Source organism: Lissotriton helveticus, chromosome 8, assembly GCF_964261635.1.
Source record: "Lissotriton helveticus chromosome 8, aLisHel1.1, whole genome shotgun sequence".
In the NCBI taxonomy this organism is placed as follows: Eukaryota; Metazoa; Chordata; class Amphibia; order Caudata; family Salamandridae; genus Lissotriton; species Lissotriton helveticus.
This window is the reverse complement of record NC_136069.1, coordinates 766,831,542-766,847,896: the sequence shown is the minus strand read 5'-3', so window position 1 is coordinate 766,847,896 and position 16,355 is coordinate 766,831,542. Positions and strand designations below refer to the sequence as shown.

The window sequence follows — 16,355 nt, the reverse complement described above, 5'->3', positions numbered from 1 at the left end:
GAGAGCAACAGGCCATGAAAAATAAATGGAACGAGGCAAAGTAAGAGGTGGAGAACAGATCCAACGGATGACGAGCAACAACAGATCAGGAGGCTGGAGAAAAGATAGAGGTGACCAGACAGTGAAGAAACAACAAGAAGGAACATGTGACAGCTGCGGACTGGAGTTCCCACACCGAGGGACATGCCCAGCATTTGGCCAGACCTGCAGAAAATGCAATGGAAGAAACCACTATTCCAGCGTGTGTCAAGGGATGCAGTTCAGAAATGACCGAGGAAGACCAGGAAGAGCGCGAATGCCGACAAGCAGACACATCAGGCATGTTGAGACAGGAGCAAGAAGCTCGTCCGTAGAGTCAGAAGAAGAGCGTGAAGAAGAGAAAACAGAACGACTGTATCTCATGACAGATGTCACCATAGAATCAGAAGGAGAAGAAAAAGGTGAAGAATGAATATGTCTGGTGGACAAGAAGAAAATAAAAAAGACAGAGTCAGTGACCATAAAGGTGGGGCCACATGAAACAAAATTTGTACTGGACAGTGGCGCGACGTGCAACATCATGTGCGTCTCCGAATACGAAAGTATGAAAGTAAAGCCGACTCTCAAGCCATCTCGGGTAGAAGTGTTCACATGGGGGGCCAAAAGACCAGTGACAAACATGGGAAAATTCAAGGAGGAACTGATGTACAAAGATCAAAGATTAACAGAAGAAATACACGTACTGAAAGGAGATATCCCAGCGCCATGCTTACTAAGCAATGTCACAGCACAAATAATGGGTCTGATGAATATGACATACAACATGTCAGAAAAGAAAAACATTTTGAAAGAATACCCGAAGCTAACACAAGGACTGGGAAAGCTAAAAGGACGACAGATAACGCTGCACATTGACGAAACAGTAAGGCCAGTTGCACAGCACCACAGAAGATTGCCCATACACCTGCAGCCACAGGTAGAAGAAGAAATCAAAGCGCTACTAAAGCAAGACATAATAGAGCCAGCGGAAGGACCGACACCGTGGGTATCACCCATCGTGGCTGTCCCAAAGAAAGAGACATCCAAGATAAGAATATGTGTGGACAAGAGGATCCCAAACAAAGCAATTGAACGAGAACGACATCCTGGACCACATCTAGACGACATGATTAGCTGTCTCACAGGCACAAGGCGTTTTTCAAAACTGGATTTATGCAAGGGATACCACCAACTGGAACTGGACCCTCAATCCCGGTACATCACGACATTCTCCACGCACCTAGGCCTCTTCAGGTACAAGCGTCTGAGTTTTGGGATCTCATCAGCCGCAGAAATATTTCAAGAAACAATCCGCCAAGTCATCAGACCAGTAAAGAACAGCTTAAATTATAGTGACGACATCCTCGTGTTCGGCAAATCAGACGAAGAACATGACAAAGCACTAAGAGAGGTGTGCTCGCATTTAGAAGAAGCAGGTCTGACACTCAATGAAGAGAAATGCGAGCTAGGGCGAAATGAACTGGTTTTCTTTGGCCAAATCTTTTCCAAGAGGGCAATGCGGCCGGATCACAGCAAGGTGGAAACACTAGAAAAGGCAAAGAAACCAACAGACGTGGCGGAAGTGAGGTCATTCCTTGGGTTAGCAAGTTATTGCGCACGATATATCAAAGACTTTGCCACGGTAAGCGCGCCACTAAGAGAGTTGACAAAACAAGGACGGAGTTTCTTGTGGACCAACGAGTGCAACAAAGGGTTCGAGGAAATAAGAAAGGCTGTGACAACAGTGGATCACCTGGCCTATTTCGATCCAAAGCTGTGCACGGAGCTAACAGTGGATGCGAGTCCTGTCGGACTAGGAGCAATTCTGGCACAGCATCAGCCGGGGCGAGACTCCCCAAGACACATTGTGGCATATGGAAGCAAGAGTCTGACGGACGTTGAAAAGGGATATTCCCAACCGGAAAAAGAGAGTCTGGCAGTGGTGTGGGCCTGAGAACATTACCACATGTTCATATATGGAAAGCCTTTTACAGTTATAACAGACCACCAGGCACTGATAACAATTTATGGCAACCCGAATGCAAAGATACCACCAAGGATAGAAAGGTGGGGAATCAGGCTCATCGACTACAATTTCAAGATAATCCACAAGCCAGGAAAAGAGCACAACCCAGCAGATTACGTGTCGCGACATCCTCTGCCACAAAGGTCACAAACGACAACGATGGCAGAAGAGTATCTCAATTTTCCATTGAAGCTCAGCACACCTGCAACAATAACACTAGACGAACTGGAACATGAGACAAAGAAGGACAATACCATGCAGGAGACAATGAAGATCACCAAAGAGCAGAGATGGAGACCTGTAAACTGCAACAGCAGCGTGGAAAGAGGAGTAGACAAAGAGGAACTGCTGGCGTTCAAAAGGATAAACGAAGAACTATCAGAGTGTGGAAATGGAATAATAATGAGAGGCACCAGGATAGTAATGCCCCGGACGCTGAGAAGAAGAACGGTGGAACTGGCACACGAATCACACAGGGGAATGGTGGCCACCAAGAAAATGCTGCGGGAAAAGGTGTGGTTCCCAGGACTAGACAGCATGGTGGAAGAAACAGTGATGCACTGCCATGTCTGTCAAATAACAGGACATTCCTCAAAACCGGAACCACTACAAATGTCCCCACTGCCAAAAGCGGTGTGGACGGAGTTGGCAGCAGATTTCTACGGCCCCCTGGAAACAGGAAGCTACCTGTTAGTCATAATAGATGAATACTGAAGGTTCCCCATAGTGAGCCCAGTATCGTCAACATCAGCAAATGCGACATTGCCCGTGCTAGATGACATTTTTGCAGCCTGGGGTTCACCACAAACTCTCAAAACAGACAATGGCCCACCATTCTCAGGTGAGGAGTTCAAGAGATTCATGGCCTACCTGGGAATAAACCACAGACGCATAACACCATTGTGGCCACAAGCAAACGGAATGGCCGAGCGGTTCATGGGAACAATCAAGAAGGCGATACAGAGAGAAAAGCTGACACAAATATCAACAGGACAAGCTCTATGTCAAGTGTTAGGAGACTATCGAAATACCCCTCACAGCTCCACAGGAAGATGCCCGGCAGAGTTAGTACTGGGGCGCTCAAGCAGAACAAGACTGCCACAAATAAAAGAAGTGGAGAAAAAGGAAAACAAAGATGTCTCTGAAAGAGACAAGGAACAGAAAGCGAAGATGAAGGCTTACGCAGATCAAAGAAGGCATGCAACAACCACCAAAATAAAAGAAGGAGACACAGTACTTGTGAAACAGCGACAGGTGAGAAAGTCATACAGCGCTTTCTAAAAAGATCCTTTGAAAGTGACGGAAGTAAAGGGGCCAATGGTCACAGCATCAGCGACAACATTACACGAAACAGCTCCCACTTCAGGGAACTGAAAACGAAAGAAGAGGAAATGCCGAAGCAAGAACTGAAGGGACAAATATCACAAGCAGAGTCACCAACGGACGTCAGAGAACAATGACCACGGAGAGAATGCAAAAAGACAAAAAGACTGATCGAGGAGATGTGAAGTGACTGAGATGTGGACACCGACATGTCAGAAGAGTGGAGTTTCTCTTTCTCTCTCTCTATCTCTCTCTCTCTCTCTATCTATCTACCTCTCTCTCTCTCTTTTTCTTCTGTTCTTTTCTTTCCTTCTCAATGCAATAGGGACAAACGGCAAGAAATGTTTTGTTCACAACAAGGGGGGAGATGTCGTGCCCTGACGAGGGCACTAGGACCCTGGGTACACAGGGTGGGGGACAGGGGACACCGGACACCACATCCGGTCAGGGGTGGGGACGAGAGGGCAGACTGGACTTAGACCTTGGGGCAAGAGGTCGTGTAGACATCGCACTGCGCCCAGCATGTAACTAAATAATAAAGTTACCTTATGAAACAGCATCGTGTCCTGCGTGTGTTCCTGGGCAGGGGAACACGACACACTCCTAGTCCGCTCAACCCAACTTAAAGAGATCCCCGGGAGCGGGGAGCGGGGACAGGAGATGTAACATCTGTCACTCCAGCTTGACCCGACTTATCTCTGCTCTGCCCGAGCTCCTCTGACCACTAGCTTTTGTCCGGTCCGGTCTGGTCCCCGGTCCTAACCACAGCTCCACAGTTCTGCTCCTCTCCGCTCCACACGCAGGAAAGCGGGAAACACTTGTTTCATGCATATGAAAATGGGTTTGCTTTCCTCAATGCTTGAAATAGAAACTTCTGTACTGGTTAATATGAATTGAGTGTGTTTAGTATTTAGTCCCGGTGAAGGCCTTTTTTAAGTTTAAGTAATGATTAGAAGCTGAAACATCAATGAGTTAAATATAGTATTATATTTATTACAAAAGAGGATTGTATAGTATTTGCACTATGACTCGTTGTTAAGTTTTTTTTTTTTTTTTTTTTTACAGTGCCGGACATGGCATTTCAGGTTGTCCGGGGTGTATGTCTTCCCAAACGTTTCCATGCATGACATATTTATATACAAATATAAAAGATCAGGTCTGAGCATTCTGTTAACCTTGTGATGCATAGCTGACCGCCTTCACCTTATGGAGCTGTTTCCTGTATCAGGCTTTCTGGACCAGGTTTCTTGACAGTTTTTTGTAGTTCGTTTTCATAAGAATACAACCTCTATGTTGTGGGCAGTTCTAGCCATTGATCATAGACAGTTGAATGCACCTCGGCCCTCAATTGCCTCTGGATGTATATGCCTTTCTGAGGGTTTCTGGAATATCATTCGCCCCTAGCATCTCCCAGGGTGCCGCAGGGTTGTGGCATGAGCTTGCCAAGGGTAGATCCTTTATACAGACATGTATACTTAAGTATTTTTCTGGCTTACCAGATTTTCCTACCAGGTGGGGGGTGGGTTGACAGGAGAATAAAGTGACCGGCTGATTGCATGCAGAGGGTGGTAGTCTGCAAAAAAGAAATTGAGTTCAGTGGTAGCGACTTGAATCACATTGGTTCTGTGATCTTTTTAGCCGTGTGTAGTTTTTTTTAAGTTTACTGATATTTTGATATTTCTAGTGAGATCTTTTAAAAATAACGTTTCTTATTTTCTTTAATTTTTATACAGTTTAAAAATAATGTATATGAACTTATTTAAAGCCACAATTTAAAGAAGCATTTTCAATACACTAGGTCTCGCATTTACGCAAGTTTGAGCTATTGGCATTGTAAATGGCGATGCCTTTTAATTATGTTTTTGTTTTTAAAACATGAATAACAGGCATTGTCATTTACAATGGCAATAGCTTAAACGCGCGTAAATGCGAGAGCTATTGCATTGCAAATGCTTGTTTTTTGTGAGCAGGGAAACAATAAAGCGATTTGGCCAGAATCACAAGATGTCTAGCCGACTCTAAAAATGGAACCAGATTCCCTACTTTCAAAGTCTGCAGCTCTAGCCCTCGAACATCTGCTCTTGAAAATACCGTGGTACTTGCCACATTTTCAATCCGTACCCTATGTTAATTACGTTCGTAATCCTCTTTATTTAACCCATTGGTGTCGTTGCTGGGTTGAGCTTGTTTCGGACCTTTTTTGCTTGGGATCACATAACTTTTGGTCGTGTTTTCAAGGGACGTTGTGCGCATTTCCCCTCATACCCGGTAGAGCAGTGAGTTGGGAAGAGAGCAGTTCGTACTACTATAATTACTGGGTGAGAATTTAAGTGTGGGATGGGCTGGGCGGGTCGGTTCGCCCCCCTATGCCCGGCTCTAATAAGTACGGGGAGCTGAGTCCGGGTGGCAGACTTGGCTTTGAAAGTGAAATGACGACTCCTCGCAGAAGCTTTAGAAAGCGCGTGTTGGTGACTGGGGGAGCTGGCTTCATGTAAGTAGCGAAGGTTGATGGTGTATTGCTAGGGGCTGACAACTAACGTTCTCTTTTACAAGTTGTAGGTAGGACTTGCCCTCCTGCTGTTGCAGGATAGACTATGATATGATGTCTACTTTAAAGACTCCTGAGTTATCATTTACTTCTTGGACGAGCCTTTTAATAGGTGTCTCCAATACCAGTGAGAATTTAGCTCCAATTTCTCGGGTCTGCTAACAAACGCGAACATATATTTAAAGTTCCTTACTGACATTTGTACTAACGCTCCTTTACCGGTGAGACATTACAACGACATCACGTCTCCTTCATTAGCTGCAGTGACTATCGCACTGCAAGACCATCCATTTTTTTGGACCCATTTCTTACATGTCATTTGCACCCGACTTGTATACGTGGGCAGAATGTCAGGTACTGACTGCCACGTGCATGAGTGTCTGGAGACCTCTTGATTACACCACTGATCATAGCGGATTAGCGCTTGCATTCTGCTCTGCCCCACGTCTCTTCGTCACGGTCGTCTACTTTGTCCATCTTCACACGTTCATGTCAAAATGATAAGCACGCTGTTTCCCATATGCAACCTGTTATTCATTTCTGCAGACCCGACTGGATACCTAAAAAAAGGCAGTGCTTTGAAAATAAGCAAAAAACGCTGGTCTTTGCCACCCAACTTCTTGTTGCACTTTTGACATATGCACGATCGAGCTGCTGTGTTACACAAATGATAAGCATAAGTGAACCGGGCTTTTAGATTCTCAAATTACAACTTATTTCTACTTCATTTAGTATAAAGGATAGGATTTTGAAAATAAGAGCTGCGGAAAACAGTACTTGTGCGTTCTCCGTCTGAAAGGCCCACTTCAGTCCAGGGCACAAGTGGGACTTGTGTATAAATCACAATGAGGACACACATAGTGGCATCACAAGAAGTAATTCATGCCATTATAATATTTCGCACTGAAAAGATCAAGGGACAATTTAAAAAAAAGTGAACATAATAAAATAATATGAAAAGAATATTTATGGTTTTACTTTTTATACATCACTTTTTTTCTCCATATATAAAATTGTAACTGAGCACCAAAATATCTCAACGTTATAATATTTTGAACAGACTTATTAAACTTGGAAATTACATGTTTAAACTGCTTTTAATGAATAAATTACGTGCTGTTAATTTGTTTTTATTTCCTCCTGGTGTTCTCCTAATCAATTCATTTCAATTTCCGTCTTTATTCGATCATAATCATAAAAGACACATATAAACAATACAATCTGATATAAAAGACATAAAATCTCATACAGAGTATTTAAAAAAAGCATATGATTTTAAAATCCCAAAACTTTTTAAAACCAAGATTATATAAAAAGGAGAATTCATAATCAAGGGATATTAGGGCACAGTTACAGATGGCGCAATTATAGACACCAATGTTTAGCTAAGTGTTTGTGGGGGGGACGACTCGGGAGCACCCACATATAGGCAAAACAGGTTACCGTATTTTCCGGCGTATAAGACGACTTTTTAACCCCTTAAAATGTTCTCCAAAGTCGGGGGTCGTTTTATACGCCGGGTACCAAATTTTTAGGAGTGGAAGCAACGTTTCGGTATGTTCGAACTGCGTGCTCAGTCTAGAGACACAGCGGGCGGGCACATGCGCTGATCTGGCGTCTCTCTCTGTGCTGATCTGGCGTCTCTCTAATCTCTCTCTCCCTGCTACTGATCCCCCTTATACCATATTCGTGCTCATGTGAGTCATACTACAATCCCCTCTAGCTGTACGGTACGGTACTTTATTTACCGTATGCGATTTTATATAGCGCGGACTTTACCCGAAGGTGTCAGAGCGCTTCACAATAGGACTACTGTAGTAATGATACATGAGGAGATAATTACAACAGAACAAATTACAAAAGCAAACGTTACGTTAAGTTACGGCACATGACTCAAAAATGACAATAGTGCGCAGTCTCTTACAGTCCTGTAGTGCAGTAGTGCCGATGGGAGCAGGATCTCACGGGGCATTTCGGTATTTTCGAACTGCGTAGGTATTCAGTCTAGAGCTACAGCGGGCACATGCGCTGATCTGGCGTCTCTCTCTCCTTCCGATGTGGCCATAAATCTCACGTTCATCGGAAGGAGAGGAGCGTCAGTACCGTACGTCATCTCCTAAGTTCATGGGAATTGAAAGGGGACTGTAGAAAGTTCCCACCGACAATACAGTACTGCGCTGGAAGTGGGGGTAGTCTTATACGGCGAGTATAGCATGAAACCTTCATTTTATGAAGAAAAGTAGGGGGTCGTCTTATACGCCGGGTCGTCCTATACGCCGGAAAATACGGTACGTGCTGCCTCACAGTTTCTTTCTTCTAAGGGCCCAAGTCCAGCTCAGGAACTTAGCCATAGCAATAACTATGACTTCAGTAGTTCCGTTTTTTAGAATACGCAGGGCTAATTGGCAAGATCTTGTACCAAGCAATCTGCAAACCGGCTTGGGACAGAGAAGTAAGGTATGATTCATTCGGCTTCCAGGCCATGTACTGTATAATTATGGTATGGTAATTTTTTTTTACCATTTCCGTCTGTTTGATTTTATCCATATTTATTTTGTGTTTTGTGGATAAATGAAGTAGTAAAACTGTACATTGCCATATTTCTTTAACTGATAGACGCGCACACCTACTTTGATGTGTGTCTGTTTTGGCTATTTCAGCTGCCGCACATTATATAACAAAACATCCACTGGTAAATATTAGCATTATACCACAAATGTATGTTGACACATGGCATTATTTAATGAAATGGCATCTTTTTCTTTATTTCCTGTGCTGTCCATCTGCTCAGCTGTCATATATTTCATGAAAGGTAGCTCAGAGTGACTTAAAAGAAGCCCAATTTTCTGTATTTATCCACTTTTAAAAATAAATGCAGACAGAAAACACATTGTTTTCTGTCTGTATTTATCTGTAAAAATCCGTAAAAACGTAAAACCGGGAGCCTTATGTATAATCAAGGGAGAATGAATCACTTGTCCTGTGTATTACCAGGGTCAGGGTTCCGGATCGTCTTAAATAACCCTCATTCACGGACTAACAGATTGTGCGGTATATCTTGGTTCTCCGCAGGAATGGTTACGTAAAAAGCTTCATCATTGGGCCTTAGTTATGCTTTCCTCTACCTGGAGGAGGACCAACTGGCATTGACAGTAGTGATTAGTGAAAGTAAAGTGCAGTGAAGCTAAAATTGCCTACATCTATTGACCCAGTGTTTATGCTGTCATAGATGGGTCAAAGGTTAAAAATAATGTGTTATTGTGATGCTAGAAGGGTTACTGTTCTATCGCACCTGTATGTGGGCGGTCGACATGTTTTAGCCCGTCTGTGCCCAATGAGGTCTGTGGGCTTTCTTCAGGACCAAGGAATGCACGTTGAATTGAGAATACGTGCAAGGGCAAGTATTGCACTTGCCCTTCTCCTTAAGTGAACATATTCAAACACTTACGTATTGTAGATGCGACTGTGTCTACAACTGGAAACAAAGCAGCATAAGGACAAAATAAAGGTACAAAACAGTTTCATTGGGCTATTGTGTGCGCAATTACTTGTCATTGTTGATGATTCGAATTGAGCATACTGATTTTTACTGGGAAATTCAAATACATGATTGGCTGATTCGCTGTAGATCTCGTAATATATATATATATATATATATATATATATATATATATATATATAGTAATGTGCTACATTGAGACACCTATACTGAGGTGTATTGTTTTACTTATGGTCAAGCTGAGGCTTGTGTGTATGGCTGAATTGGAAGGGGTATGAGGCCCAAGAGTGCTCGAATCTACTAAATATGTGCATCGCGCAAAGGTTCCCAACAGTGTTGGAGCGAGGAGCAGTGTGACCTCGTATCATGCTCTTATTCATCAACCTAGAAGATTGTCAGCGCTCTGCAGTGCTCATGCGGGAAGATTCATACATAATTATTTAAATCGGATTATTAGGTAAATATTAAGGGCTCGCGGGGTCAATTGAATTGAATGAAGTTTAATTATAGCGCAACGCTCTAAACCAGGGAAAGTGCAAGCTGCTGTGTGTTTGCGTTCTCCGGTAAATAGTAAACCTTTGATTTGAATTAAATGTGTGCTATAAATACGCGTGTGCTCCTCCTGTGTTATGTGGTAACCGTTATTGGCAAAGTTAGGCGGTGCGCGCAATGTTCGTTTCTCCAAACCTGGTTGTTATTTTGTCTTGGAGCATTCGGGAGCGGTATTGTTCCTGGTGGATTCAATGGTTCTCTGTGGCAGTCTTAATGAGTCACATTAGTTGCGTTTCACGTCTGCGCTTGTGGTAAGAATTACGCGCTGTGAAGATGATTAGTTATTTAGCTAGGTTGCGCTTCTGATCAATAACTTGTAAGCGCTATCGGGGGAGACTGAGAGGTTGAGAAGCGTTGTGGCGCCTATCAATAGCATCGCACAAGGAGTCCGAGCGTCTGTGCCTGTAGTGATTGTTGCGCGCATGGTCAGTTGGTTTACCTTAAAAATGGGGTGAATTCATCTCCATCGGGGGACGGGCGGCTTGACTCTCTGTAGGGGAGAAAAGGAGGATTCCCATAGTTATTTCTAGTGTTCACGCCGGCAGCAGTGCTCTTCTAGCCGTGTGGCGTTGCATACCTTTCTGAGTTTCAGGAACAACTTGTTCTGTCGCAGTCTGCTGTGCCCCGGTGGCGGGGGCCGGTAGAGGAGCGCGTTTCATGGTAATGAGATCCAGTGAGCATAGTTGAAAGACTTCCATTTGGTATTGTTGTCAGAAGAATAGTGAGAAGGTGTTTTTCATTTATCCGTGAATTTTGAAATAAAGGTTTGTTAGAAATGGGATTTCTGGTTGGCTAAGGCTTGCGCCAAAGCCAGGCAGAAACCACCATTCTAGTCAGGGCAAGGGAGTTGCATGCCGAAGATAACCCTTGGCAGCTTGGCACAAGCAGTCAGGCTTATCCCGGAGGCAATGTGTAAAGAGTTTGCACCACACACATATACAACAGCAACATACTAGGTACACTACAAAATAAACGCCATACAAGGTTATATAAAAAATAGCCTTTGTATTATCCTAAACACATTAGAAACCTAATCACACATTTACACTGTGCCAACTGGCACGGCCAATATTCACAGGGGCTTATATACAGGACCAGGCCAATCGGGCCATGGTCAGAACAGGTAAGTAAATGCAAAACACAACCAGTAACTACTGGTACCATAATGACCTAAGCATTATCACATTAGCATTGACACCCTCCTGATGTTTCATAGCATGACATTAGGCATAACCACAGCGTTAGGCACCCTCCTAAGCATAAACACATTACACATTAGCCCTCACCAGCATAAACACATTAGGCTATAACCTCATGAGCATAAACATCATTAGAGGCATAAATCAGGGTGCATAACTCACATCACTTAAAGCACATTATGCAATCACAATCACCTGAGGCATAACATCCGGGGTCACCACCCTGTGCATAAATCATTAGCAATAGGGCCCCACCCTACCTACCCTCAGCGGGCACACCTAAGGGAAAAACATTAGGCATAAGTCATGATGTAAGGGGTATCACATGAGGGCTTTGTGCCTTATAAACCTTAGACCTGACCCCCAGACCAACTGGGATTCCTCGGGGTCAAATGCCCTATGTGCAGCAAAGTCAGGGCGGCTGCCAATGCAGCAGAATCTCAAAAGTGCGCAAAGCGCTGGGGCAGGGCAGGAGTGAAACCTGCCCCACTCTCCTCAAAACGAAATGCCCCCAAAGAAAAGACTGGTGCTGGCACTACTGTGCCTTGTGAGCCCCACTGGGCTCTTTAACAAATATGCCCACATTGCAGCTGCCTTTGCTTGCGGCGCAGCTGGGGACAAGAAACTGGCACTGGACCTAACTGTGCTCGGGGGGGAGCTCCAACAAATGCCCCCCGTTACAGCCCCCACCGTTGGAGTGGCCCGCTCTCCTGCGGGACCACCCAGGCACCAACAGTGTGCCTCGAGAAAGCCCCAGCGTGCCCTGGACAATACTCTACTTAGCCCCACTCACCGGGCTCTGCAGGCTCCTTGGGTCTCCTCTCGGACTGCTCCCGGCATCCATACATCGAGGAACCCCTGCTCACCGGGACTCTCTGAGGTCTCCTGGCCGACTCTTAGACTGCACGCGGTGCTCTCCTCACCACGGGAGCCCTTCCTCGCCGCAAGTGCAGTGCTGCCTGTCCCCTTCGCTGCGATGCTCTGGTCGGCTGTTGCTGCGGCTGGAAACAGACACGAAGCGCGGTCTCCATCTTTCTTCTCAGCCCGTCCCAGCGTGGGGTAGGCTCCTGCCTGGGTCGGCTCCTGCCTGGGTCTTCTCTTACGGCCACCTGCACCAGTCACCAAGCGCCACGCGGGGCTCTCCCTCTACTCACGGGAGCCCTGCTCCACCGGCACTGACTTCCGGCTTTCGTCAATGGCTCAGGCCCCACCCACAGTCGGGCAGCTTGCCTGGCTTCAGGCAGCTTGCCTAGCTTCCGGGCCGCAGCGGTGATTTTCTGGCAATAAAATGCGGGGTGGGCTCCTGCTTTACATCACGGCAATTGCGGGGTAGGCACCTGCCATAAAACGAAAAAAAATGCAAGGTGGACACCGGTTAGACCACCCAAAAGCGGGGTGGGCACCCGCTTAGCTCAGCAAAATGCGGGGTACACTCCCGCCCGATTCCCACGCCAGATAGGGGAATCCTCAGGTCGCAGCTCAGGCCTGCAAGGTTAAGCAATCAATTAAATACTCCTCTTCCTAGGAAAGCAGCCCTGAGTATTCACGAGGCGCTAGATGTCCCCAGGTTCAAAAGCAAAGTTCAGGGGCACAGTTGGGCCCAGGGAGGCCAGCACACAGGGCCCTCCAGCAGGAAGGCAAGCCCCCTATGGCGGTTCCTCCTGGGCCACAGTAAGCCCCCAAAGGTCCAAGAACAGCACACCCTTCATGGGGTCACAGCCCCTATATTTATACTAGGCATTCCTTTGTCTGCAGTGCAGGGCATGGGGGAACCAGATGCAACTGGTTCAGGGGGGATTTGGAGCACTTTGTTTTCCAAGCTCCTCTTCCCCTTTGTTGGGTGGGGGCTCGTCATCAGACACACCACAGGGGGGCGGAGCCAGAATGCACTAGGGCAGGCATAATCCTATTCAGGGACCAGGGTCTTCCCCTCCCACTACTCAAAATGTAGATGTCCCATTCAGCCTAGGGCTGACTCACCCTTCCCCTCCTGGAGCCACATACACCTCACCAGCCCCTGTCACTCAAAAGCCAGACATGCAATTCACATCAGGCAGGCAGACCCATAGCACACAAATGCCAACTTCTAAAAGTGGCATTTCTGAAATAGTTATAGTAAATCTGCGCACACCATTGCGTAGCACTTATTATCACTATTTCATACATACCAAACTTGACCACGCTGCGCCTCTCATATCAGGGATTGCCACTTAAACACTTAACAGGGAATCCCCAATGCATTCCCATGGGAGGACAGCCCCACAGTAGTGAGAAACCAAATGGCTGTTTGTCACTACCAGGACATGTCAAACACTTAAGGGACATATCCTATCTTTTACCTACAATGCACTCTGCCCATTGGGCTAGCTAGGGCCTACCTTAGGGGTGACTGACATTTAATAAAAAGGGGAGTCACAGACATGGCACACACTTTAGGTGCCACGTCACAGCGGCAGTAACACTGCGCGTACAGGCCCTGCAATGGCAGAGGCCTGAGATAGGTTTGAAAGGCTGCTTTGGTGGGTACCGCAATCAGCGCTGCAAGCCCACCAGTAGCATTTAATTTACCAGCCATGGGTATCTGAGATACCACTTTACAAGGGACTGACAGGTAAATTAAATAGGCCAAACAGGTGTAGACCAATCTTACCATATTTAACACAGAGAGTGCACGCACTTTACACTGAACAGCATTGCTAAAGTGCCCAGAGTCCTAAATCCACCCTCACCATGTCAGAAAAAAGGCTAGGACAAAGGCAAAAGGTTTAGGGATGACCCTGCAAAAAGGGCCAAGTTCAACAAGGGTCTAATGGTTAATTCTCATTATTTTGATTGCCAGTATGTATTAATGTGATTAACAGCAGGGTTGTGATTCCTCCTTTGTTCAAAGTAGTGTGGGCACTTGTATTATGTTGTCTGACTTTTTTACACTTTCAGAATCCACTATTCATATGTTGACAATAATGCCTGTTCTGGGTTTAATAGCGACTTGATCTTTTATACTTCTAGAAACTCAGCCAGGCATAAGTCGTTGTGTGTGATCTGGGCTGACAGATCAATTCACCTTGTTTCTCTGTATCAATTTTCTGTACTGTCAATTGGGGTTCTAAGGGTGGGATTGTTTTTGTTTTGTCATGTGGCTGTTCTGGTTCAGTGTGACATAGAGAGCCAGGGTATATTGTCATTCAGACCTTCTTTGTACGTTTTGAGGCAATGGACCCACCTTTGCTCTTTTTCAAAGACGATGCGTTCTGTGTTTTCATTTCTGATGTTGAGAGTCTCTATGATAACCCAGCTGAATTCACCAATGGAATGTTTGAGGTTGATGTAGTGGTTACTCAGTTTGGTCATTGTTCTATTGCACTTAATATTGCTTCTGTGCTCGCAGATTCTCTGTTTTACTTTCCGGCACATCATCCCTATATATTTCAGGAGGAGCACACGCGTAATTATGGCACACATTTAATTCAAACCAAACGTTGACTATTTATGGGAGAGCGCAAACACACACGGCAACTTGCACTTCCACTGGTTTAGGGCGTTGCGCTGTAATTTAATTTAATTCAATTGACTCGGCGAGCCCTTAATATTTATCTAATCATCCGATTTCAATAATTATATTTGAATCTTCACCACATGAGCACTGCAGAGCGCTGACAATCTTCTAGGTTGATGAATAAGAGCACGATATGAGGTTACACTGCTCCATGCGCCAACACTGGTGGGAACCTTTGGGCGATGCACATATTTAGCAGATTCAAGCACTCATGGGCCTCATGAGGGAGAGGTGTGGCGCCGCGGCCAGGGCGACTGACGCTGGAATCTGGGAACCACGGTTCGATCCCCGGCGACAGATTAGCCCAGCACCATGTGACTCTGGGTAATAGCTCGCTTAATCTTCCCGAAGGCCCCCAGCGCCTAGAGACCCTTATGGGGCATTGTGCGCTTTACAAATGTGGACTTTACTTTACTTTATACCCCTTCCAATTCGGCATTACACACCAGCCTCAGCTTGACCATCAGTAAAACAATACACCTCCGTACAGGAGGTGTCTCAATGTAGCACATGACTACATATATTGTCATATCTACAGTGATTCGAACACAAAGCATCAACAATGACCAGTAATTGTGCACACAATAGCCCAATGAGACTGTTTTGTACCTTCATTTTGTCCTTCTGCTTCTTTCTTTCCAGTTGTAGACTCATTCGCATCTACAATACGTAAGTGTCTGAATATGTTCACTTTAGAAGAAGGATAAGTGCACTACTTGCCTCTGCACGTATTCTCAATTCAACATGCGTTCCTTGGTCCTGAAGAAAGCCCATTTTCCCGATTGGGCTCAGATCGGCTGAAACATATCGACCACTCACATACAGGTGCGATAGAACAGTAACCCTTCTAGCATCGCACCACCATGTTATTTTTAACCCTTTTCCCATCTACGACAGAATAAACACTGGGTCTATAGATATAGGCAATTTTAGCTTCACTTTACTGTCACTTTCCTTAATCACTACTTTCAATACCAGGTAGGTCCTCCTCCAGGTGGAGGAAAGCATAACTAAGACCCAATGATGTTGCTTTTTACGTATTCCTGCGGAAAACAAGATATACTGCACAAACTGTTAATTCGTGAATAAGGATTTTTTAAGACGATCCTGAACCCTGACTCTGGTAATACACAGGACAAGTGTAAATGTAAATGTAGTTGAGCTTATATAGCGCACAGCTACCCGCAGTGGGTTTCCCGGCGCTTGCTTAGGGAACCCTTCCTGGTATTCCCCTGTGAGATAGCAGGGTATCCACAAGGTGAAAGTCAGGCATCCCGCCGCGAGGGGCCGTTGTGGAGATTAAGCAAGCTATTGCCCAGAGTCACAGAGTGTGAACCTGTGAGTCGAGGAGGCACCGGGGCGAGAATGATCGAGTCCGTGGAATTTTTAGCCCAAGACCCGCCGAGGCAGGGAATTGAACCCTGGTCCAGGACCGATCTCAGCTTCCGGGTCTGCTGCCTCTAACCCCTGAGCCACACTTCACACTTGATTGATTATACCTTCCTCCTGGTGTTCTTCACCCAGCTTCACATTTGCTATTTATTAAGTTATATACGGGTTAATTTTGTCAAGTTCTCAGTTCATCAGAATGGACATTAAAAGATAATCTACCCTGGGCTAATTAAAAAAAAAAA

The 16,355-nt window shown here is 45.4% G+C and overlaps 1 protein-coding gene across 2 annotated transcripts in view; it reads left to right on the top strand.

The window, feature by feature from the left end:
- Window positions 1–5,637: 5,637 nt before the first annotated feature.
- TGDS (TDP-glucose 4,6-dehydratase) overlaps window positions 5,638–16,355 on the top strand; it is a 465,036-nt gene continuing 454,318 nt past the window's right edge. Inside the window, exon 1 of one of the 2 annotated variants that reach the window (XM_078657602.1) lies at window positions 5,638–5,858. In XM_078657602.1, the coding sequence (XP_078513728.1) occupies window positions 5,734–5,858 (125 nt within the window). In that variant the 5' untranslated portion in view covers window positions 5,638–5,733. The remainder of the gene's footprint in view (window positions 5,859–16,355) is intronic. The other variant, XM_078657603.1, reaches the window with a different exon arrangement.